Source organism: Pteronotus mesoamericanus, unplaced genomic scaffold, assembly GCF_021234165.1.
Source record: "Pteronotus mesoamericanus isolate MK-2021 breed Mesoamerican mustached bat unplaced genomic scaffold, CSHL_Meso_final contig_73, whole genome shotgun sequence".
Taxonomy (NCBI): Eukaryota; Metazoa; Chordata; class Mammalia; order Chiroptera; family Mormoopidae; genus Pteronotus; species Pteronotus mesoamericanus.
In genome coordinates, this window is record NW_026555245.1 from 33,531,748 (window position 1) to 33,556,295 (window position 24,548).

A 24,548-nucleotide genomic window follows, 5' to 3' on the forward strand; every position below is an offset into this window, starting at 1 on the left:
TCCTTAATACCAGAGCTTCAAAATGCATGAAGCAAAATCTGATAGAACTGAAAGGAGAAATAGGCAAATAGCAATTATAGCCAGAGACTACAGTACTACTCTTAATAACTGATAGACTTAAGAGGACAGAAAGTCAGCAGGGAAATGGTAGACTTGAACAACACTATGAACCTACTTGACTTGATTGACATTTGTAGAGTCCTCTTTGTAGAGTTCAACAGCAACAGATCACACATTCTGCTGAAGTGCACATTGTTTTCTTATCAAGGTAGACTGTATTCTTTGCCATATAATAAGTATCAATAAATGTAAAAGAATACTAATCATACACATTATATTTTCTGACCACAGTGTAATTAAGTTAGAAATTAGTAACCAAGATTCTTGGAAAATCCCAAGTATAAAATTTGGAACCTGAAAAACATACTTTTAAAAAGCACATTGGTCAAAGAAAAAGTATTTTAAGAAAGGGAAATTAAAAAATATTTTGAAATGAATAAAAAGAGAATACAACATACCAAATTTGTGGCATGCCACTAAAAATTGCTTGGAGAGGGGTTCATAGCACTAAATATTTACTTTAGAAAAGAAGGAAGATCTCAAATTAATAACCTTAGCTTCCAGCTTAAAAAACTAGAAAAAGAAGAGTAAACTAAATTTTGCATAAACAGAGGAAAACAAATAATAAAGATCAAAGTAGAAAGTAATGAAATGTGATAGTGCAGAAAAGCAATAGTGAAAAAGTAAAACTGAAAACTGTTTCTTAGAGAAGATCAATAAAAGTGATAAATTTCTAGCCAAACTGATCAGGAAAAAAAGAGAGACAGCACAAATTACTAATCAGGAATGAGAGGGATGACATCACTACGTAGTCTACTGGTATTAAAAGGATAATAAGGGAATATTATAAACCATTTTATGCCAGTAAATTTAACAACTTAGATGAAATGGACAAATTGTTTGAAAGATACTGCTATAGACTGAATGTTTTGGTCCCCTCTTCTCAAGTTCTTACCTTGAAACCTAATCTCAAATGGGATGGTTTTTGGAGGTAGGGCTTTGGAAGGTGCTTTAGTCATTAGGGTGAAACTCTCATGAATGTGATTAGTGCCTTTCTAAAAGAGACCCAGAGAGATCCTTGACTCCCTTTTGCCATGTGAAGTTAGAGCAAAAAGAGGGCTTTCTGTGAACAAAGAAGCCAGCTCTCACCCAGACACTGAATCTGCCAGTGTCTTGATCTTGGACTTAACTTCCAGAACTGTGAGAAATAAATTACTGCTCTTTATAAGCCATCCAGTCTACAGTATTCTGGTGTAGCCGTGGGAATGGACTAAGATACAAAGTATGAAAATTTTCTTAAGAAGTTGAGTAAACTTTAAAGGAATTGAGTTTGTAGTTAAAAGCCCTACCCACAAAGAAAACACCGAACCCAGATGATTTCACAGGTGAATTCCATCAAACATTTAAGGAGGAAATACCGTATTTTGTCATGTATAATGCATACTCTTTTTTTTGCCCAAATTTTTGAGGGGAAAATATGGGTACACATTATACATGGGTAGTACCTGAAATACCTTGTATCTATTCTTGTGTTTTGTAATTATTTGTTACATAAAATTTTTTGTATAATATGTTCACAATAAATGCTAAAATTCCTTTATAATATAAAAATGTGTCTAAGTATAAATAATTAAAAAATTAAAATGAACATTTTTTTTTTCCTGAAAGTTTGGGGCAAAAACTTGGGTGTACATTATTCAGCGGAGCACATTATACACAGCAAAATATGGTAATACCAGTTCTATACAAACTCTTCCAAAGAACTGAAGAGGAGGAAATTCTTCCCAACTCATTGAGGCTAACATTACTTTCTACGAAAACCAGATAAAGACGTTATAAGAAAACTACACACCAGTATCCCTCATTTAAATATAAAATTTCAATCAAAATTTTAGCAGATAATCCAGAATATATAAAAAGGATAATATGATCAAGTGGGACTCGTCACAGGCAAGGTTGGTTATTAACTTGAAAAATAATCAGTGTAATTCACTATATTAAAATCCGGAAAAAGAAAAACCACATGATTTTAGTAGGTGCTAAAAAAGTGTATGATAAAATCTAACATCTATTCCTGATAAAAGTCTTAGAAATAGAAAGGAACTTCCTTAACCTGAAAAAGAACATGTATGGAAAACCTGCAAGTAACATTATATTTTGTGGTAAAAGAAATAATGCTTTCCTCTAAGATTAGGAACAATACAGATGTCCACTCTCAATACCCTCCCTTTTTATGATCAAAGAAATATATATTTAAACAATTTTTCTGCAACAGCTTTACTCTTAACACTATAAATAAATACAATTATAACAGTCACTGGCACTAGACATTATTGTTGTCATGATAAATTGGCATATTCTTTTCAAAAGGCAAAAACGTAACATCGCAATAGTGCACAGGCATTTATATTCTCTGAATTAGGAAGTTGACTGCAGGAATTTATAAGTTAAAAGAGCCCAAAAGTTTAATATGGAGAGATGATTATTGATGCATTCTCTCTTTTTTTATTGTGGTAAAATATACATATGTAATATATGTCATTTTAACTATTTGTATGTGCACAATTCAGTAGCATTAAATATGCTGACAGTGTTGTGTAACCATTGCCACTGTCTATACCCAGAACTTTCTCATCATTCCCAATATAAACTCTATGCCCTTTAAAACATAATTCTTCATTCTCCCTTTTTCCAGCCCTTAGTAATCTCTGTCTTACTCTGTGTATCTATGAAGTGGAATTATATAATATTTTTCTTTGTCCTGCTTATTTCACTTAGCATGTTTTCTAAGTCCCTTCATGTACAATTTATCAAATTTAATTCCTTCTTATGGCTGAATAATATTCCATTGTATGGATATACTGTATTTTATCTATTCATCTGTTGATGGATACTTGGGTTGTTTCCATGTTTTGGCTATTGTGGATAAAGTTGCTATGACAAATGATGGTGAACATTTATTCATGTGCTTATTAGTCATTTGTATATTTTCTTTGGTCATCATTTCTCTTAAACATTTTACTGAATGTTCTAGGCAGCACAGTGAGACAACAAAAAGAAATAACAGGCAACTACATTGGAAAGAAAGAAGTAAATTTGTCTTTATTCACAAACATTATTATCTATATAGAAAATTCGATGGAATCTGCAGAAAAGCTCTTCAGCTCATAAGCAGCTTTATAGCATGATTGCATTATATAAGATCAAACAATAAAAACCAGTTGTAGTATTTCTTTATAGTAGCAGTGAACAAGTGGAAATTGAGTTAAAAGGAAACAGTGTCATTTACAGTAGCATCTAAATTGTTAAGTACTTGAGGGTAAATCTTACAAAAGATGTGAGAGACTTATGTGTTGTAAACTATAAAATATTGAAGACAGACATTTTTAAAAATCTAAATAAATGCAGAGCTACACCTTGTTCACAGGTTAAAAGATTCATTGTTATCAGTCCTCCTTAAATTGACCTACAGATTCAACATGATCCCAATAAAAATCTTACTAGGTGATTTAGAAGCGACTGGTGTTGAGAGCAGTATGTTGAGAGCAATGTGCTGTCATTGAAGTACCCCATGTGATTGGACTTCTGATTTATTTGCATTCCCACACTGGTCAAAAATGCAAATCCTTGTGAAGACCTTGACTGGCAAGACCATCACCCTGGAGGTGGAGAATGTGAAAGTCAAGATCCAGGATAAGGAAGGCATCCTCCAACCTGCACCCCTCCTGCGCCGCCCCGCCCCCGCCCCGACACACACAAGAGGGGCTCATTTTTGCAGGCAGGCGGCTAGAAGATGGCCGCAGTCTTTCTGACTCTCACAACCAGAAAGAGTCCACCCTGCACCTGGTCCTCTTTCTGAAAAGTGGCTGATAATTCTTCCGTTTTGCATCATAGTGCCCACTGATGGCGCTAGTCTGCATTCTAGCCATTTGCCCCCATTTAAGTTTAGAAATTACCAGTTTCAGTAATAGATGAATCTGTTCAAAGTGTAAAATGTTTTGTTGCATGATAGTAAAACAAACAAACAAAAAAACTTAGTAGGCAGTTTTTTTTAAAAAAGAAAATGACAAGCTGATTCTAAAATGCAAAGAACCTTTTTCAAAACAATTTTGAAAAAGAACAGAAGACTAATGCTGCCTCATTTCAAGATTTATTAAGCTACATTAATCAAAACCATGTGGTACTGGCATATAGATAAGTAGATCAATGAAACAATAGGGAATCAGAAATAAGCACACATACTCGAAATTAATTTTTGAATACAGTGGGGAGAAGATAGTCTTTTCAACTAATGATGCTAAAAATAAAAATGGATCTCTATATGTAATAAGTGAATATTGATTCATAGCTCATACCATATACAAAAATTACCATATTTTGTCATGTATATTGCACTCCTGTGTATAATGTGCACATACAGTTTTGTGCACATTATATATGGAATTATTATGCCCATGATATGTAATGATTATACCCATGTATGATGCTCATCCTTATTTTTCCCTCAAAAATTTGGGCAAAACATTTTGCAGTATACATGGCAAAATATGGTAACTCAAAGTGGATCAAAGACCTAAATGTAAAACCTACATTTATAAAACTTTTAAAAGAAAACATGGGAGAAAAAACCTTTGTGACCTGTTAGACAATGATTTCTTTAATATGACACCACATGCATGATCCATAAAAGAACAGATTGACAAACTGGACCTCATCAAAAATAAAACCTTCTTTTCACAAGGCACTATTAAGAGAAAAAGATAAGTCACAGACTGGGAGAAAACATTTGCAAAACATATGCACATATTCTAGAGACAAGTTATATATTCTAGAGACAAATAACTTCTCTCTAGAATATATAAATATCTTCAAAACTCAGTAATTAGTAAACAACCCAATTAAAACATAGGCAAAAGATTTGAATGGAAACCTCACTAAAGAAAATATATGAATGGAAAATAAGTGCATAAAAAGATGGTCCCCATCACTGTTATAAAGATGCAAAATAAAACTACAGTTAAGTATTACTATAGATGTATTAGAATATCTAAATTAAAAAGTCTGACCTTGCCCTGACTGGGTGGCTGAGTTGGTTGGAGCATCATCCCATACACCAAAAGGCTGCAGTTTCGATTCCTGGTCAGAGCAAAAACCAAGGTTGCCAGTTCAACCCCTGGTTGGGGTGTGTATGGAAGGCAACCTATCAGTGTTTCTCTCCCTTCCTCTCTTAAATCAATAAATATAACCTCATTGAAACTGAGGATTTAAAAAAAATAACTGACCTTATAGAATGTTGGAGAGAATGTGGAAGAACTGGAACTCTAATATACTTATGGTAGGAATGTAAAAAAGTAGACTCATTCTAGAAAACTATTAGGCAGTGTTTTAGAACAACATATACCCATCAGGTGATTCAGCCATTCCATCTTAGAAATTTATCTACAATAGATGAAAGCACATGCCCAGAAGACTTTTGTACATGGGTGTTCGTGACAGCTTTAATAGTCCCAAACTGAAAATAACCCAAATGTCTATTATATAGGTGAATGAGTAAACATATTGTGGAATATTCAACAGTGGACTATTCAGCAACAAAAAGGAGTGAATTGTTGATACATACAGCAGCACGGATGAATCTCAAAATAATTACAATTAGTGAAAGAAGCCAGACAGTAGAGTACATACTTTACTGATTCCATGAATATCAATTTTAGAAACCAGCATATAGTGACAGAAAGCAGAACACTCATTCTCTTGGGGTAGAAGGAGGAATCATGAAGGAGTACAGGAAAAATTTGGTGTTCACAGATATGTTTAATGGTTTCACAGGTGTATACATTTGTGAGAACTTACCAAATTGTACACTTTATATATGTGTATTATACCTCAAGAACATTGTTTTTAAAAAGTACATAAAATCCATGAAAATATCTAAAACTCAGAAGCTTAATTTTATTTTTAGAGGTACTGAATTTAAAAATAATAGAACTCTTTACTCAGAATTCATATTCTCTCAGTTTCTACTATGTAGTGACTAAGTCTCTTAATGTGTATTTTATATAATTTTGTTTTCTTTGGTTATAGCTCTTTATGCTCTGTCTAGTATTTATATATAAAATATTTAATGATTCCTAAATGTAGTTTGCATGGTGTTTACATAAAGTTTCTTAATTATTAGATACAGATTCCTAACTGGATGGTTAAGAGACTGATTTAATTATATTTATTACCATTACCTTCATTTTTTGGTGTGCTGGACCTTGAATAATCCATGATGTGCTGTTTTTATTTTCTGTTTTTCTTTTTTAATATATTTTCTTGATTATGGTATTACAGCTGCCTTCATTTTTCCCCTTTGCCCCTCCTCTACCCAGCACCCCCCACTGCCCGAGGCAATCCCCACACCATTGTTATGGGTCATGCACATAAGTTCTTTTTGGCTACTGCATTTCCTACACTGTACTTTACATCCCCATGGCTATTCTGTAACTACTTATTTGTACTTCTTAATCGCCTCACCTCTTCACCCATTCTCCCACAACCCTCTCCTATCTGGTAACCAACAAACGCTCTCTGTGGCTGTTTTTTAGTGCTGAGTTGTTGATAGATTATTTATTTTTAACCATTTTATTTTTCATAGTTTTCCTCTTCTTCTTAAGTACCTTTAACATTTCATATAATAATGGTTTAGTGATGATAAACTCCTTTAGATTTTCTTGTCTGGGAAACGCTTTATCTGTCCTTCAATTCTAAGTGATAGCTTTTCTGGGTAGAGCAATCTTGGCTGTAGGTCCATGCTTTTCATGACTGAATATTTCTTCCCAGTCCCTTCTAGCCTGCAGTTTCTTTTGAGAAATCAGCTGACAGCCTTCTGGGAACTCCCCTGCAGGTAACTAACATCTTTTCTCCTGCTGCTTTTAAGATTCTCTCTTTATCTTTAACCTTCAGCATTTTAATAATGATGTGTCTTGGAGTGGATTTGCCTGCATCCTGTTTGGGACTCCCTGTGCTTCCTGGACTTGTATCTCTATTTCCTTCACCAAATTAGGGAAGTTTTCTTTCACTATTTTTTCAAATAGATTTCCAATTTCTTGATCTTTGTATTCTTCTGGCACCTCTATGATGTGAATGTTGCAACACTTGAAGTTGTCCGAGAGGCTGCTTATACTATCCTCATTTTTTTGGGGGGGGGGGGGGGGTTCTTTTTTCCTCTCGTTGTCCTGATTGGTTGTTTTTTGCTACCTTATGTTCCATATCATTGATTGGATTCTTGGCTTCATCCACTCTACAGTGGTTTCCCTGTAAATTGGTCTTTATTTCCATTATTGTAGCCTTCATTTCTGACATCTTTTTATGCTGTTGAGGTCCTCACTAAGTTCCTTGAGCATCCTTCTAACCAGTGTTTTGAACTCGGCATCTGATAGACGGCTTATGTCCATTTCATTTGGCTCTTTTTCTGGAGTTTTGATCTGTTCTTTCATTTGGGCCATGTTTCTTTGTCTCCTCATTTTGGCAGCCTCCCTGTGTTTGTTTCTATGTATTAGGTAGAGCTGCTTTGACTCCATGTCTTGGTAGTGTGGCCTAATGTAGTAGGTATTCTATAGGGTCCAGAGGCACAGCCTCCCCAATCACCCAGGCTGGGTACTTGAGGTGCGCCCTTTGTGTGGGCTGAGTACACCCCCCTCCTGTAGTTGAACCTTGCTTGCTGTTGGCAGATCAATGGGAGGGACTTACCTAGGCCAGTCAGCTGTAAGGATTGGCTGTGACCACTTGCTACCAATCTGTACCTCCCATGGAGGATCAGCTGTGCAGGGGCAGGGTATGTTGCTCCAGTGCGGTCTGCAGTTCTCCACTGGGTACATTGGCCCTGGTGCTTCCCCGTGTGGTGCAGGCCAAAGTCAGCCCCTGCCTGTGTTTTCCTTGTGGCCACCCTGCCTGAATTAAAAGCAGTCTGAGATGGCTGCTGCTTGTGCTGGTTTTGGATATTCCCAGGCGAAGCCAAGCTGTTAATCTAGGCTGGCTGCTGCTGGTGCCAGGCCTGGGTCTCACTGAGGCCAGCTGTTGCTTGTTTGAGAGGATATAGGAAGTTATGAAGCCTGAGCCAAGACCAGCCATTCATACGTAAAAGCACCTTGGGTTGGCCTATAAGTTGAGTGGGGCAGAGTTTCTGAGGATCTCCAAGGTGGGGCAAACAGTGTTAGCCAGGTTGATGGAGTCTCAGATATGGCATCAGCTTGTGGGTTCTGTGGGGGGATGATTTAGAAAAGGGACAACGACCTCTGTTTGCCTTGTTGCCAGACACTTCAGTTTCTCCCTGTATACCACTGGTGCCTTTCAAGCTGTACCTGGTGCAGGAGCTTAGAGGGAGTGAGTCTGAGTAGGTGAGTCCTTGTGTGGGTACTTTAAGAGGAAATGTTTGGGGCTCCAGCAGTTTCTTCCACAGAGTCAATCCCCACTAGTTTTTGCAACCAGAAGTTATGGAATCATCTTTGTGGCACTGGAATCCTGGGCTGGGGGGCCTATGTGGGGCTGGGACTCCTCTCTCTAGAGATACCCCTCCTATATTTTTATCCAGTTACGTGGGTGAGGGACCAGCCCATTCCACATCTGTGTCCCTCCTATCAGTCTGGATGGATGTGGTTTCATTTTTCCTGTAGTTGTCAGACTTCCATTCAGCTCTATTTCTGATGGTTGTGAGTGATGGTTGTTCAGTTTTAATTTTGTTGTGGTTCTGCGAAGAGGCGAGCCATATCTGCCTATGTCACCATCTTGACCAGAAAAGTGCTGAATTGTTTGTTTAAATGTAAAGTTTAGCTCTAAGAATTCTGTAACTTAAAAGAGAATGATTTTTAAAATGGTACAGATACTGTTCATTATGTGTATTTTGCTGAAAGGAACGTACCATAACCCGCCTCTGATAGTTTGATTATTCTTACTAGAGGCTTAGGTACATGAAAGGATCATAGTAGCCTTACAAATTAAGTGATGCTGCCAATTCCTACATTGTAGGAAGTAAAAACTCACAAGATAATGCTAATACATGCTTCTATAGAGTGACAATCCTTTGATTATAAATCCAACCGGGAAGTCGATCACTGTTAACTCAGGAATATTTTAATTTTAGTGAGTCAGGATAAAGTATTTTATTTAATTGATTTTTTTCCCCCCTCTTCTAGGAAATATAATAGCCGCCATGATAGAAGACAAAGGGCCAAGAGTGACCGACTACTTTGTCGTGGCAGGTCTCACTGATACATCTACTCTGTTGGATCAAGAAATAAATCGTTTAGATACTAAATCAACTGGACCTAAAGCTCCAATTACAGACATTGCAATTATTAACAAATCAGCTGGGGAAACAGTACCTGAAGGTTACACCTGTGTTGAAGCCACTCCATCAGCTCTCCAAGCAAACTTGAACTATGGAAGTCTGAAAAGCCCAGAACTTTTCCTCTGTTATAAAAGAGGGAGAGATAAACCACCCCTTACCGACATTGGGTACTGTGACTTATTTTTTTTGCTTGGAGTGAAGGGAAAAAAATTTATTTAAGGTGCATGGGAATAGGAATTTGAAATCCTTGATAGTTCTATTGTTATTTGTTACTTCAGTTTTAAGTATTGCAAGATACTACATCTCTCTATCCATGTCTACTAAATGTCTTTGCATTGTGCTTGAATCATTAGATCAGTTCCTTTCAAAAGAATATTGAAATGAAGACATTGGAGCCTGAAATGTGATTCCATTTCTCTTGTACTTATCAGATAATCTTATTAATTAACCATAAAAGAACAGGAAGCTCCAATAAAAGACAGCATTTTTTTTAAAGGAGCTACTTGGGTTATGTTATTGGCTTTATCAAAGTCCTGAACTTATTTAACAGGATCATTCTCCTTTAAAAAATATAATTGTGCCGTGTGGTTTTTAGTGCAATGAAGTGAGGGTATTTACAGTTTAGGAGAAGTGTAGTTGTTTTGAGGTATTTACTATCTAGGCCACAGCTAATGAACATTCTTTGGAAAAGCCTTTTTTCCAAATATGCTTTTAGAACATACATAATATTTTTCCATATATACATGTCATATGTTACTCTGTTCTGTTAATTACAATTATCATCAGTTAAAAAAAAACATACTATCAGGACATAAGAGTATCTTGGGAAGTATTTGGGATCAGCTTATCCATTTATGCAAAACATGCCATTGGAATTTTGATGGGGATTGCAGATGTATTTGGGGAATAGTGCCATCTTTACAATATTGTCTTCTAACCTATGAACATGAAAGGTCTTTCTTTTAATTTAGGTGTTTTTAAATTTCTTTCAGCAATGTTTTGTGGCATTTAGTCTTTCAACTCACTGATTAATTTTATTTCTAAGTATTTTATTATACAATAAATGGGATTGTTTTCTTAATTTATTTTTTGGATTGTTCATTGCTGGTGTACAGAAACACAGCTGAAACTTAATTTCACATGTTAATGTTGTACCCTGCAAGTTTTCTGAACATACTAACTCTAATAGCTTTCATGTGGATTTTTTGGGAGTTTGAACAATAATAAGATTGTATCCTCTGCAAAGAGATGTAATTTTATTCCTTCCACTGTAGTTTGTTTTATTTGCCCCCTACCCCACTTGTTTTATTGTTCTGGCTAGAACTTAAGAGTACAGTGTTGAACAGCAGTGGTAAAAGCAGGCATCCTTGTCTCATTCCTAACCTTAAGTGAAAAGCTTTCAGTCTTCCACCATTGAATATGGTGTTAGCTGTGGGTTTTTCATAAATGCCATTTATCATGTTAAGAACGGTTCATAACTCTTTTATTCTTGATTTTATGTGAGAGGTTTATCATAAAAATGTGTTGGATTTTGTCAGATATCTTGTCTTTGGTAATTGAGATGCTCGTGGGTTTTCATTCATTCTATTAATGTGATATATCAATTGATTTTCTTATGTTGAATCTCTGTCTTTTAATGTAACCATAATACCACATGTCAAAAAATGATTAATTCCTTAGTATCATCATATATACAAATTTCCCTAATCAATGAATTTTTTTTAAGCTGTTGGTTGCTGGTTATTTTGCATTGTTCAGATACTAAGAAAGGTAGTGAGCTGCTGCATTTGAACACCACTTGTTATGTTCATCACTTCCTCAAGTGTTGCAGTAGAACTCTGGTGAAATTATCCTAAGGTCCTCATTATGTTTAAATTTCCAAAGCCAAAGGATGATTTTTCCTTACCTTACTTGAACTTTAAGCAGCATCCGTTTAACTCCTTTACTATCATCCACTCTGTTTAGCCCCCATCATTTTCCTTCAACTCAGTGCAATTAGGATGGTGGTCATACAACTTTATAGGATCATTGGTTACAGAAGCCAGGTTAGAAATGTTGAGAAATGATTGGCACATGGAATAATAGAAGCTTCTTTTGGAAAGCCTGACTATAAGGAAAAGAGAAGATAATGAGCCTTGCTATTCCAGGTGTGGTTCATGGACCCATGTTGTCCATAGGGCCTGGGAGCATGTTAGATATTCAGAATCTCAGGCACTGCCTCAGGTTTACTGAATCAGAATCTGCATTTTTAACAAAATCCTTGGAAGCGATGTTTTAGGATAGTTGAGGGGCTAGGGGATGTGGAGTTAAGGGCTGTTATTTTTAACCTTTCTCCCAGGGAATAACTTGGAATATCTTCATATTGAAGGAAAGAAACCCATGGAGAAGGAAGAGCTGAGATGTAGTAGTAAGAGGAAATATTTGATAGAAAAAATTATGAAACAGATCAAAGGGGTAATAGCAACAGCAAAAGTGAGTAGATTAGCTGTTAATGTGAGGGGTTTTCCTTCTGAGAAGGGGAAGGGAGGTTAAAGTGAGTGTGAACACAAATTATTGGCTAAGATGGAGTGACAGAGGACATGTAATGTATTTACTTTCAGTGTTTAAAAAATTTTCTCTATATTTGTCTTAAGATAGGCAATATCCATAGAAAGATGTTTATAGGATACATTTTTTAATAATATCCATGTCAATTGAAGGAAAACCAGCCAGGGACTTAAGTTCTAGCTCTCACTGTTACCGGTCAGCCGTCCTTGCACAGCCATCTTTTCACGTCCTCCTGCCAGCACCCCACCGTTCAGCCATAATTGAAAGGATGTGAAACTCCAAAAAATTATTGTGGCTTGTGGTTCAGTGGCACAATTTAAAAATAAAATGATTTAGATAATTATACTTAGATGCTTTCAGGTTGCATATGGCTCTTTCATATATATCTTTACAGTTCTCTAGGCATTTAATTTCTGTTACAGTAGTTTACTGATCCAGGTTTGCTAGAATGTATGGTTGTCTTTGAGCTAACCATTATGGTAAATATTTCTCTCCAGATCAAATAATTTTTAATATCTGGTGATATAAATGTTTTACCTGTCCCTCCCCACTCCCCTGCACCCCCTTAGGCATATTGGTGAGGTTTGGAAAACCCATTAACCACTATAAGACAGGTGTCCATCTCATTTAAATATGAAACACCATTGTCCAACTTTTGATCTTTTTGACTGATATATAAACTGAGATATTTACAAAAATAGTTTTTATTTTCTGGAAAGCATGTTTAGTTAAATAAGATATATTCCCTCATAATATTTAAATACTCTATAAAGTATAATTTAACAGGATAATATATGTCAGATATGTTTATTAAGATAAAGAACCACAGACTACTATCCAAAGTTCTTATCTTCCTCCATTTATCAGATTCATTGACTTCCAAATGAGTATTTTCCTCCAGCATTATGTTTTTTGAACTTTTTCAACCATATAGAACAGGTAATAGAAGTTAAGTTTTGAAATGGGGCAGTGTGAATCTTCCAAATTTGTTCTTATAATACCATGTTCCTTCCATTCCCATATGAACTTGAAAGACATGTCGCCAATTTCTATAACAAAAAAAGGCAACTAGGATTTAAATAGGAACTGTGTTGACTCTGTAGATCTATTTGGGAAATATTGACATCTTACTATGATAAGGTGCTTATCCATGACCATGAGATATGTTTTTTATTTATTAGCTCATCCATTATATAAGGGAGTTTTAAAGGCAAGATTTTAACAGGAATTATGAGTGAAAATTTTGTGAAAATATCTGATTACTCGTTCTCTAGGAATTGACCTGAGCATGTTTGTGGTGCTGCCCTTTTCTTCTTTCATGTTTCTTAAAATAAGCAACAAAAAAATCAAGTTCTCTGATTCTATTTACACTTCTTAAAATTATATTCTTGCTGCTTAAAAATAGTGAAGAGATTTATAATTCTCAAAGTAATAATTTTAGTTTTGGTTTGCAGGGAAACAGTAGATAAGAGTATACCAAATTTTTTGTTTTTTCCAAGAAGAAAACCAGCATTAACCTGAAATTTGTTTACTTATCTATTTCTCCTCTCCTGCCATGCAGAGTTCTATATGAAGGAAAAGAAAGGCTTATTCCAGGATGTGAAGTGATCCAAGCCACACCCTATGGTCGCTGTGCCAATGTCAACAATAGTTCAACTACTTCACAAAGAATCTTTATCACTTATCGAAGGGCTCCTCTAATTCGACCCCAGAATTCCTTGGCTGTAACAGATATTTGTGTTATTGTAACAAGTAAAGGAGAAACCCCTCCTCATACTTTCTGCAAAGTTGACAAAAACTTAAATTGTGGAATGGTAAGAATAAAGTTTCATATTTTAAAAAGATAATTTTTGAATTCCCATTTATTATTAGGCATGTAATTGACTCTGAATTTATATTTTTATGATTTTTATTATTTTTAGCTATCTAATTTTTGGGTCATAATAATTTAAAAAAATCCTTAGGTATTTGATGTTTGAGAGTAATTTCATCCAGAAAATATGTACTTAAAGTCAGAATTTTTGGGGGGTGGGGAGGGTATGTGCTAAAATTGCTTTTGTTGCACTATTATATAGCAGTTGTATTAGCTTTTGAGTTTCAGGGGATGTTTCTTAAGGACAACTGCAGGGAGACTGGGTGGGGACCTGCCTGTATGTATTTGTTTGAAATATTTACATAATTTTTTTAAAGGGCTCCAATGAAGAGGAAAATTGAAGATATACATTTGATTTATAGGTTTATGAGACTAAAGTTTACTATTGGGTTTATTTATTTTGAAAAATATGTTTACATGAAACTACTATTAGCTGAAATGTGGTATAGGCAGAGATGTCTAATGCACCCATGGCTATTAGTCAAGACAGATTTGCCTCTGGAGGTCTTTACAGCACCCCAGTTACCCTAGTCTCTCTTAGTTTCAACTCTAGTTTGTTTTGTCTCTTTCAAATATAAGTGGTTTTGGATTATTACAGAATTCTGAACTTTTTGAAACTGACTTCATGTTAGTTTTATATGTGTGGCAATGTTATTTTATTCTGGTGTTCTCAACTTCATGTTTTGCTGTATTTTATACTATATAGTCTGTTTTGATAAACATGTGTTTTAAATAGACTTCCCTGAATAAATAATCAATCTTTAGAAGATATTCAACAAAATAAAATTTGTTCTTTTTCGTCTTTTTTTAAACTTAATTTATATTTTACAGTGGGGTTCCAGTGTGTTTTTGTGTTATAAGAAGTCTGTGCCTGCTTCTAATTCAATAGCATATAAAGCTGGTAAGTAAACTTTAAAAAAATTGTCTCTATTACTGTAGTTATTGTTGCACATTAACATTTCGTTAGGAGAGGCATTGTATGCTCCCTTATGTAGTTTGTGGAATTGATCTATTTATAAATGAAATTATCTATAATCTTAGCATGTAAAGGCATAAATTTTCTTAAATACATTATACTTTACAAGATATATTAATATTGTGCGTCCCACACCCTATACCCCCGCCCCAATCAAAAAGTGTTGTTAATTAAATAGGAAACTTCATCTCAAGCAAGCATTTGTGGAATAAACATACAGGCTTTTAGTCTACACTAATAGATTTAACAATTCAGTGGAAAACTGCTTACTCTCTGATCTTTTTTATTTTGGCAATCAGACAGGTGTCAAACTGCATCTTTACTTCTTACATTTCCTTCTCTTATCTCTGTGTGTCTGATTTGAAACCACATGTTACTTGCCATGAAAGGTGGACTTGCTTCCTTTCTCCCTTGTTGCAAAGAATCAGCTATATGGAGGAGAGGAGGGCCTGAGAAACTTTTCTGCCATGAAGTGTTTGAGAAATCTATCGTCACATACTTACTGCACAGTAAAATGTCAAGGGCTGTAAAGATTTAAGTGTGACCTCTTCATCCCGCTCGTATGGTGGGATAAAAACTGAAAATACAGGTATGCTCCAGTTGTAAATAAAAGAGAAATACTGGAATACTTTTTTGTAAAAACAAGCAGTGTCAAATTCTTTTTTGATCATGAACAATTTTTGGAATAAAGTTTTACTTCAGAGAAGTCAGGCATATATCTGAAAAATGCTGATTGTCCTTATAGAGACAGTCATACTAATGAATTAAACCATTTAATTTATAATATAAAAATTACAAATTCAGTATCATTTTAAAACGTGATACTGTTAATGCTGTAATGTGTTGATTGTATATGATTTTCTTAAAATATTTTTTTTTGGTGGTGAGAAAGTATCACTTAAAAAAAAAAAGCTAACCAAAATGAGCTTTGTAAAAGTATTCAGGTATTTTTTGTAAGACACATACTCTAGAATACAGAGTTTTGAAGTCTGAATTTGGACTCAAAAATCTGCTACTGATTTTCAAGTGTTTATCTGAGATGTGGTCTGCATATAAAGGCTAAGGAATTAATGCCATGGAGCTACTTTATTATGAAGGGGCTTTGTTATGCTTTTCAGAGTATCCCCTTGCACACCTACTTACTTGTTCTCACATACTTTCTACCCAGTCACAAATGGTTTCTCTCATTTACTGTCCATGTTGCATGCCTTTTACACTGCTTCTCACTCAAGATGAGTTTAAGGGCTGTGGTAATTTCTGTTTTCTTGGTATTATTTCATAATTCTTTTCTCTTCCCTGAATTTTTTACAGAAGTCTAACTGAAATGGAAAATTTTCCTGTGTGTTTTTACCATTCCTGTAAAATGTTGGCAGTATATAAAAGAAAATACTTTAAGATTTGTGATCCTGTTGAGTAGAGTTTTAACTAGTATATTTAATACGTTTTATAACCAAAAGACCATAGGTTAAAAAAGGGAAAATTTATTAATTTATTTTAATTTCTGATATGGCAAGAGAAAAATTGATTTTAAAATTTCATACACAAAATATTTCCATGGAATTTGCTATTCAAGTATCCTAGAAACATGTAACATGTAATATATGGAAAAGTAACCATTTAAAAAAATTTATCATTGTCTCCTTTCTCCAAAAGGTTTAATTTTTAGATATCCAGAAGATGATTATGAGTCATTTCCACTTTCAGAATCTGTGCCTCTCTTCTGCCTTCCTATGGGAGCCACTATTGAATGTTGGGATCCTCAAACCAAATACCCACTTCCAGTTTTTTCAACTTTTGTCCTGACAGGTTCTTCTGCTGAAAAGGTATGTTTTTTCCTCTTTTATTTAACCTATTTTGTTCATGTTTTAATCCTGTAAAATTATTAATATGGCCTAAGTTTTATTTGAATGTTAGGATTATTTGGACAGAATACATTGTGGTTTAAATACTGTAATCCCAAGGTGAAAGGTCAGCATGAAAACTGGTTTCAGGATGTTGATAACTCTGAAGCTTGTACAGGAGCAAATACAAAGTCTTTCTGGGGAGACACCCCCAAAACTCAGGCCTTAAAATGAGATTATAGTAAAAGTTACAAGACATAGCTACCATAGGAAGATTGACAAGACTTGTAATACAAAGCTAGGTTAGACCTTTAAGACATTGAAATGAAAGAATAACAATATGAAGGATATTATAAGTTGAATATATAATTGAAATGATTCAAGACCAAAAAGAGAGGCTCAAAGCATCGAGGAAAGAACAGCATATTTTGAAAAACAAACAAAAGAATCAATGTCTAGAAATGAAAAATACGGTTCTTAAAAGTGAATTCAGTGAATGGTTTAAAGAACAGAGAAGACATATGAAAGGAGAATTAATGAAGTGAAATTAGTGAAGACTACTTCAGATGTAGCACATAAAAACATAAAACATAAAAAGAGTTTGGAAATATATACAGGATAGAATAATAAGAACCAATATATATTTAATGGATTTCAGAAGTAGAGACCCCATAAGGGAGTGGCAGCATATAAAGAGCTAATTGGTTGAGAGTTTTTCAGGGTTGATGAAAAATTGAGTCTTTAGATTAAAGAAAGATACACTCTGAACCTTCAGTAGAAAAAAAGTAAAAATACAAAACCACCTCTTTTCATATAGGGACACCAAGACAAAAATCAATAAAAAGAGGAGATATTTACTTTCAAAGGAACATCTATTAGATTGGCTAACTTCTCAACAACAATGAAGGTCAGAAGGAAAAAAATATATTAAAATGGAGGGAGTAAGCAAAGATAGTTTAAACAGCATTCAGAAAGCACTAGCCGTAAGAGAACAGATGAAGAGTAGACATCATTGGAGTTAAGAACATCTATTCATTCAAAGATAACATGAAGAAAGTAAAAAAACAGGCCGCAAGCTGAGAGAAAATAGTGCAATATATGTATTCAAATGGGTCTTGTATCCAAAATAAATATAGAACTTCTACATTATCTGCAAGGAAAAGAAGCAACCCTGCGGCCCAGCAATTATACTCTTGAGCATATCCTAAGAGATAGGAGTGTATACATCTTCCAAAAACATGTATATGCTTTATTTGTAGTAGTCAAAAATTAAAAACATATATAAAGCAGTAATAATGACATAGAATGATAATTTTAAAAAGATATTAGAAAAAATATTAGAAAATAAAACTAAAACTACTGATATAGTAAAATTGAAAATTGAAAATTTTCTTAGGAAATTTGATAAAATAGGCAATTTTATTGAAAATTATAACTAACCAAAGCTGACTCTTGTAGCTCAAACAAAATATATCTGTGGCCTAATTATGCAGGCTACAAGTTTGCAACCACTGTATTAAAGACAGTGAAGTCTAAGATCTTGCACAGCATCTGGAATATAGTAAAATACTCACTGAATGAAGACCAACTATATTAAATGGATTGCTTACAGCTAAGTTAATTCTTTAGCTTGATAATCATTTACTGATTCTCTTATCTGAAAGCTTTAAATATAAATGAAAATTTTAAGATCTTCAAATTTTGGGTTACCAAATTTTACCATTAGAGAACAAGCCTCATTGAAATGCTTATTTAAAAAACCTCTGAGATCACTTTGAAATATTATCTGGGAGTGTTGTATCTATAAAGACAAGGGTTAATGTGATATGTATATAACAAAACAGTTGGAAGATTTATAAAAGTATTACTATGCAGTTTGAGAACTTTTTCATTACCCTAAACAGAAGCTTCCCTCACCCCATCCCAAGTCCCTGATACTCTCTATTTTACTTTTTGTCTCTACATATTTGCCTATTCTAGGTAGCTCGCATAAGTGGAATAATATAATATTTGTCCTTTTGTGTATGGCTTATTTCACTTAGCATAATGTTTTCAGGGTTCATCCATGTTACTCTCTCTTTCAGGATATCATTTTTTAAAGGATGAATAACATTCCATTGCATGTGTATACCACATTTTGTTTATCCATCCATTGATGGAAATTTGGGTTGTTTCCGCTCTTTGGCCATTGTGAACACTAGTGTACAAATACCTTTTTGAGTCATTGTTTTGAATTCTTCTGGGGATACAGGTTTTCCCTACTCTCCGAAAGTAGAACTTTTTTTTGAAATCTTTTGAAAGCCAAAATGGTGTAAAATGAAGAAACAGTTGCCATTAATTTATATAGAAAAAAATGTTGAGCATTCCCAGATTCCAAAAATAACCTACCAAATCATATTAAAAAACTCATGAGACCTAAAGTAACACTGACATGTAGTAAAAGCAGGAATGGTAAGATAAGTACACACTATTCTTTGTACACCCATCAGTCCACTTAAACAATAGACTTTCTATTTGATCCGTTACTGGATGCTAACTAAAGGAGACCGCTTTGTTCCTAACAGAACCAATAGTAATTTTGGCAGATTTCAAGATTTTTTACTCTCTTTGTGTAAATGGTACAAATAGTAGACCAGGCAAGTTAAACACATGTAGGATGTCTTTATTTAGTTCATGATTAAAATGCTTAATTATGTCATTTTAATCATGACGTAATTATGTTATGCTAAGCATAACACCCTTATGAGCTCTTTTAGGCTTTTCTGGTACGTTAGGGCACATCTTGCTAATAGAAACACAAAATAAATCAAGATAAAGCACAGATACTCACAGAGACATTTCAAAGTATGGGGTCATGATGTGGGGATGCTGAGTATGGTTCCCTGGGAAGAAGTTTGGTGGTGCCCCTCTCACTGCTGGGGTGCATACTGCCTCTGTAACGATGGCTGCAAAACAAATGCTGAACACTAGTTTTGTTTTTTTCCTTTTTAAAAGTGAAAACCCCCTTTGGATTTATTTCTGTTAGCATAAACAGGTGCTAATGTAGGTCTTTTGTACAAGTGATGTGGCATACTGTGAACTTTCAAAAAGCAAGGAATGAATACGGGGTGGGGGGCGGGTCCCCCCAAAAACCCATAGTTATCTTCTGGAGCCCTTCCCCTGCTAGGTGAGTGTTCTAGAAACCCATCTCTATCAGAGTACCAGCTGGCATTGTTGTGAGATGCTGTGTTCTGCTTCATTGAATTTGTTTTGAAGACTCTTTCAGTGCATTTGCCCATTTCATGATCGGTGATCTGTGAGCACACCTGCCCACACTGCACTGAGTGTTCAGCAGTTTTTGATAAAAAACGTCATGACCTTCATGCCTCACCCTTCATATTCATTTGACCTTTCCCTGAGTGACTTCTTTTGTTTCCCTGGGTGAAAAAAGTCCTCAGGGAAACGTTTTGCCGTTGTGGAAGATATGAAATAAAAAACTGCAGAAGCACTAAAAGGCATCAGAATCAGTGAGTTAAAAACTTTTCAGCTGTAAAAAAAAATCTTGATAGGTGTATTACATCAAATAGAGAATACTTTGAAGGTAATTTAAGTTTAAACATGTAATTAAAACAATACAATAATTAACACAATTTTTTATTTATAAAAGTTTTGTTTTGGGGGGTACCCTTGTACTTGTATATGTAAGAGAGAAATTGGCTGTATATCATCTGGTAATTCTTCATTAAATTTTTGGAGGAGCTGCCAAACTGTTTTCCACAGCAGCCACACCATTTTATGTTCCCATCAGCAATGTCTAGGTTATTTTTATTTATCTGTCATGCATTGTAAGCCAATATTTTCGTGGAATAAGAGAGAGAGATTAATTTTAAAAAAATCCTCAAATCTTATAACGGAATTCTGTTGCTCTGTAGGTATATGGAGCTGCCATCCAGTTTTATGAGCCTTACTCTTGGGAACAACTAACAGAGAAGCAGCTTGTGCAGCTGGGCCTGTTGACACCTGTGGAGAGAAAAATGATCTCCAAATCCATCAATTCAAACAAATGCATTTGTTTACTCTCACACTGGCCCTTCTTCGAAGCTTTTAGAAAATTTCTCATGTTTATTTACAAACTTTCTGTGTCTGGACCACATCCTCTTCCCATTGAAAAGTATGTATAATGATTAAAGAGAGTTCTGGTGAAAAAACTGGGAATATATTGTATATTATTTTGCTGTTCACCTGACTTTAAGCAGCAAAGTTGGAAGGAGAGTCACAGTCACTCTACTTTTTACTTGCTCCCTTTTTCATCTGAATTATTGACTGTGAATTTAAAATTGAGGAGTGGTGGGCAAGGATGACCAAATAATAGTCTTTTGAGAATTCAGCTGAGGAAGGGACTTTGATTGTTGTGTGTGTTCTTCCTATTCATTCTCTAATAACCAAGAGAAAAATTGTTGTGTATGCACATACACATTTAAACACCCAGTCATTCAAGTGGCCATCCCAAGTTCTAACTATAAAACATTTCTAAACTGATCTAGAAATTAATAAGAGTTAATTGATGTTACAAGTGAGGTTTCAGTTTTAACATTGACAGAATTCTAAATGTTTTCCCTTTGATTTATATTGCCTTTTGTCATGGAAATCTTTTGCAAGCAAGAAAAATATATGTGGAACCTCTGTCTTTTGAAAACCACACTTCTCTGACTTGTAGTGGCACATTGACTTTTATTTATTATAGTAAATAATTTATGTACCCTGCTAACAAACCAGGGGGTGTCAAGAGCTTGGTGGAAATGTATATTATAGTATGTGTAAACATAGATTTTCCTTATAATTTGAAAAATCTCACATTATAGTAGATAGAGTACTAGCAAAATATACTAGTTTAATGGATAAGTTGGGGGTAATTATTTGTAGGTCTTAAAATAATGTTGTTTAAAATCACTTTTAAAAAATAGTAAAGTACTGTGCATAGACTTGTCACAGCTTGGTATAGAAATACGGTTTTGACTTTCAGGTTTTACCCCTGGAATGCCAATCTAATGGTTCATAATTCTAGATTTAACTTTCAGCTGCCAAATTAACTTAAAATTGTTTGAATTAAAATTTAGCCCTGGCTTGTGTGGCTCAGTGGATTGAGTACCTGCCAGCAAACCAAAGGGTCACTGGTTCGATGCTCAGTTTAGGGCACATGCCGGGGTGGCAGGCCAGGTCCCCAGTCAGGGGGCATGTAAGAGATAACCACACAGTTCTGTTTCTCTCCCTCTCTTTCTCCCTCCCCTCTCTAAAATAAATAAATAAATAAAAATCTTTAAAAAAATTTAATATGACAAACTAGCAGCCTTTTGAAAAAGTAAGTTTCTATAGATTTTTAAAATAAAATCAATATATTGATCAATTTTTTTCTCAGTTGAAGTAATACTTTGCATTATAATGGTCTCTAAGATCCCAGAACTTTGAGAAACTTCCAAAGCATAATTTATAGGTGGAAAAACAGAAAGGGTAGGTGATTTGCCCTGAAAGTTATAGTAAAAGAATTAAATTATTAGCTTTAATTTATTATATCACATTTAATTGGTCCCCATATTGGCACTGATAACAAGGACAATATTTGCTTCTTTCATGAAAACTGTATTCATGTTACCCTTATTTTAATAATAATAGAGTATCATAATAATATGGACTTTTATTTAGGAAATACATTGTGCATTTCAGAAGTTTAGTAGGACGAGTACATTTCTTTACACTAAATTTATTTAGGATAAGTTTTAGATAAGTGGCTTTGTTACATTTGGGATAATATATAATGATACTTAAGATTTGTTAAAATCTGTGAAGCATTTTGGAAAAGTAATTATGATCTTTATTCCTAAATTTTTTCCAGGCACATTTCACATTTTATGCAGAACATCCCTTTTCCTTCACCGCAAAGACCAAGAATCCTTGTACAGGTAATTAAAAAGCATATATTTCAGGGGAGCCCTGCTTATGTTCATTATAATCATTGTAGAGTGGGAGTTCTGTGGGTCTTTGGGTTTGAGTGGAGCAATATCCATTCATAAAGTCCTTGAATTTCCTACATTTTATTTCTTTACTGAACATCCTCTGTATTGTTTTTAATTTTGTATGTACAGAATTGGAATAATTATTCTTGGTTCATGACATTATCAATATTGGTCTATGTATGGCATTTATGTACATTTATGTAGCTGATTTTAATAACTTAAAACCCAGGATTATGTTATAGGCATATTTTTAATATAGGAGTGACTAATACTAAATATGAAATGAGTTATGGTTGGAGGGTGAAAGTGAAATAGTCTATAGTATTGGTCTTCAAACTATGTTTAAGGCCTCGTTTCTTTTTATTTCCAACCAGCGGCGAACATACATAAGTATACAGCTTGTGACATATGGAACTTACTGTGTGAGATCTGTATAGACATGAATAGGTCTATACCCCATCCAAAGACATGAATTCACTGAACATGGTCTTGGATGTGTGAGCAGTCTCAGATTGCCATAAAAGTTTCTCAGTGGCGTGCTCTTCATTTTCATCCTCTCTCCCTGAACTCGTAACAGTTTGCAGATTGGCAGTTTGAGTAGCATTGATTTATAGAGGCAAGCGATTTAAAATATTTTTCCAAGATGTTATATGCGATATAGAGGCATTAAGTCAAATATTGTTAATTTTGAATGTGCCTCAGTTTGGCAAGTTTTAATATGTATTAAGGAACATCCAAGTGCTTACCAATGTGTAGAGTAAATAAATTGAGGCTTTTAAAAAGCAATTATTTCAGCCCTGGCCAGTGTAACTCAGTTGTTTGGGTATCCTTTTTCTAATCAAAAGGTCGCCAGTTTGATCCTGGTCAGGGCACACGCCTGGGATGCTGGTTCAGTCCCAGTCAGTATACTTGTGAGAGGCAACTGATTGATGTTTTTCTCTTACATCAGTGTTTCTCTTCCTCTCTTTCTCCCTCACTTCTCTCTCTAAAAATAAATAAATAAAATCTTTTTAAGAAAGCATTTCATACTTTTTAAATACCTATATTTTAGCCAATTAACTGAATCGAAATTCAATTGGATTAATACTTTAAAAAGAATAGTTACCTCTGAACGAATACAGCTATTGTTTTATATCTTAATACATGTTTCCTGCACAGTATTAGTCTGCACAGTATTTTCCATTTTATCCTTGATCTAAATATTTAGGTGTCAAAATTGGCATGGTTAATTTATCTTTTTTTCTTTTTTTTTCTTTTTTAAGCTGTCAGTCCATGATGCGCTCATATTATCACAGCCAGTTTCTACACCTTTACCACTAAGGTAAATAATTTAACTAAAATGATATATTTATTCATTTGGAGCACAGTACTTTTAAAACATTTTAAGGGTTAGGCTAAGAAAGTGCTATTTTCACAAACTATGTAAGAGTAGCCTTAAATGTTTGTAACTTTGATAGTTGGATAGATGGTGGGGCCATTTTAAATATAGAATCCTAAAGAGAGTTACAAGGTTAGATGTAAGGAATAAGTACTTTTTCTTATCTACCCTCCTCATATTTAGTTCATAACTAAATAGTCAGGATGAACTGATTTTAACCTACTAAAATGTTTTAACATCTATTAGCATCTCTTCATCTGCATCACTAGTCCAGGTTAGCAGGATCTCTCACCTGGACTACTTAAGTGCCTCTTAATTGAGATATTTTTGTTCTTTCGTTCCTTTAGTTCTTTATTCACATTGCAGCCAATGTGTTCTTTTGAGAATGCAAACATAATTGTGTCATTTTTATTTTGGCATAATCTCTTGCTATCTTCACCTCTTCCTTTACATAGGCTTCAGTCATAGGTTTATTTCAGTTTCTGGAACTTGACAAGCCTATATATATGTCCCTCCTCCACTCTACCCAACCCTCACCTCCATTCTTTTGAG

At 34.5% G+C, this 24,548-nt stretch overlaps 1 protein-coding gene across 4 annotated transcripts in view; it reads left to right on the forward strand.

Annotated features, from left to right (window-relative positions):
• The window catches only part of DENND4C (DENN domain containing 4C), a 132,885-nt gene that overhangs the window by 33,529 nt on the left and 74,808 nt on the right, over positions 1–24,548 (forward strand). For 3 of the 4 annotated variants that reach the window (XM_054583197.1, XM_054583196.1, XM_054583195.1), the window contains 7 exons: positions 9,237–9,558; positions 13,500–13,752; positions 14,643–14,712; positions 16,441–16,610; positions 20,540–20,778; positions 22,498–22,564; positions 23,881–23,939. In XM_054583197.1, coding sequence (XP_054439172.1) covers positions 9,254–9,558; positions 13,500–13,752; positions 14,643–14,712; positions 16,441–16,610; positions 20,540–20,778; positions 22,498–22,564; positions 23,881–23,939 — 1,163 coding nt within the window. In that variant the 5' untranslated portion in view covers positions 9,237–9,253. Of the gene's footprint in view, positions 1–9,236; positions 9,559–13,499; positions 13,753–14,642; positions 14,713–15,337; positions 15,377–16,440; positions 16,611–20,539; positions 20,779–22,497; positions 22,565–23,880; positions 23,940–24,548 lie in introns of those variants that run through there. The other variant, XM_054583198.1, reaches the window with a different exon arrangement.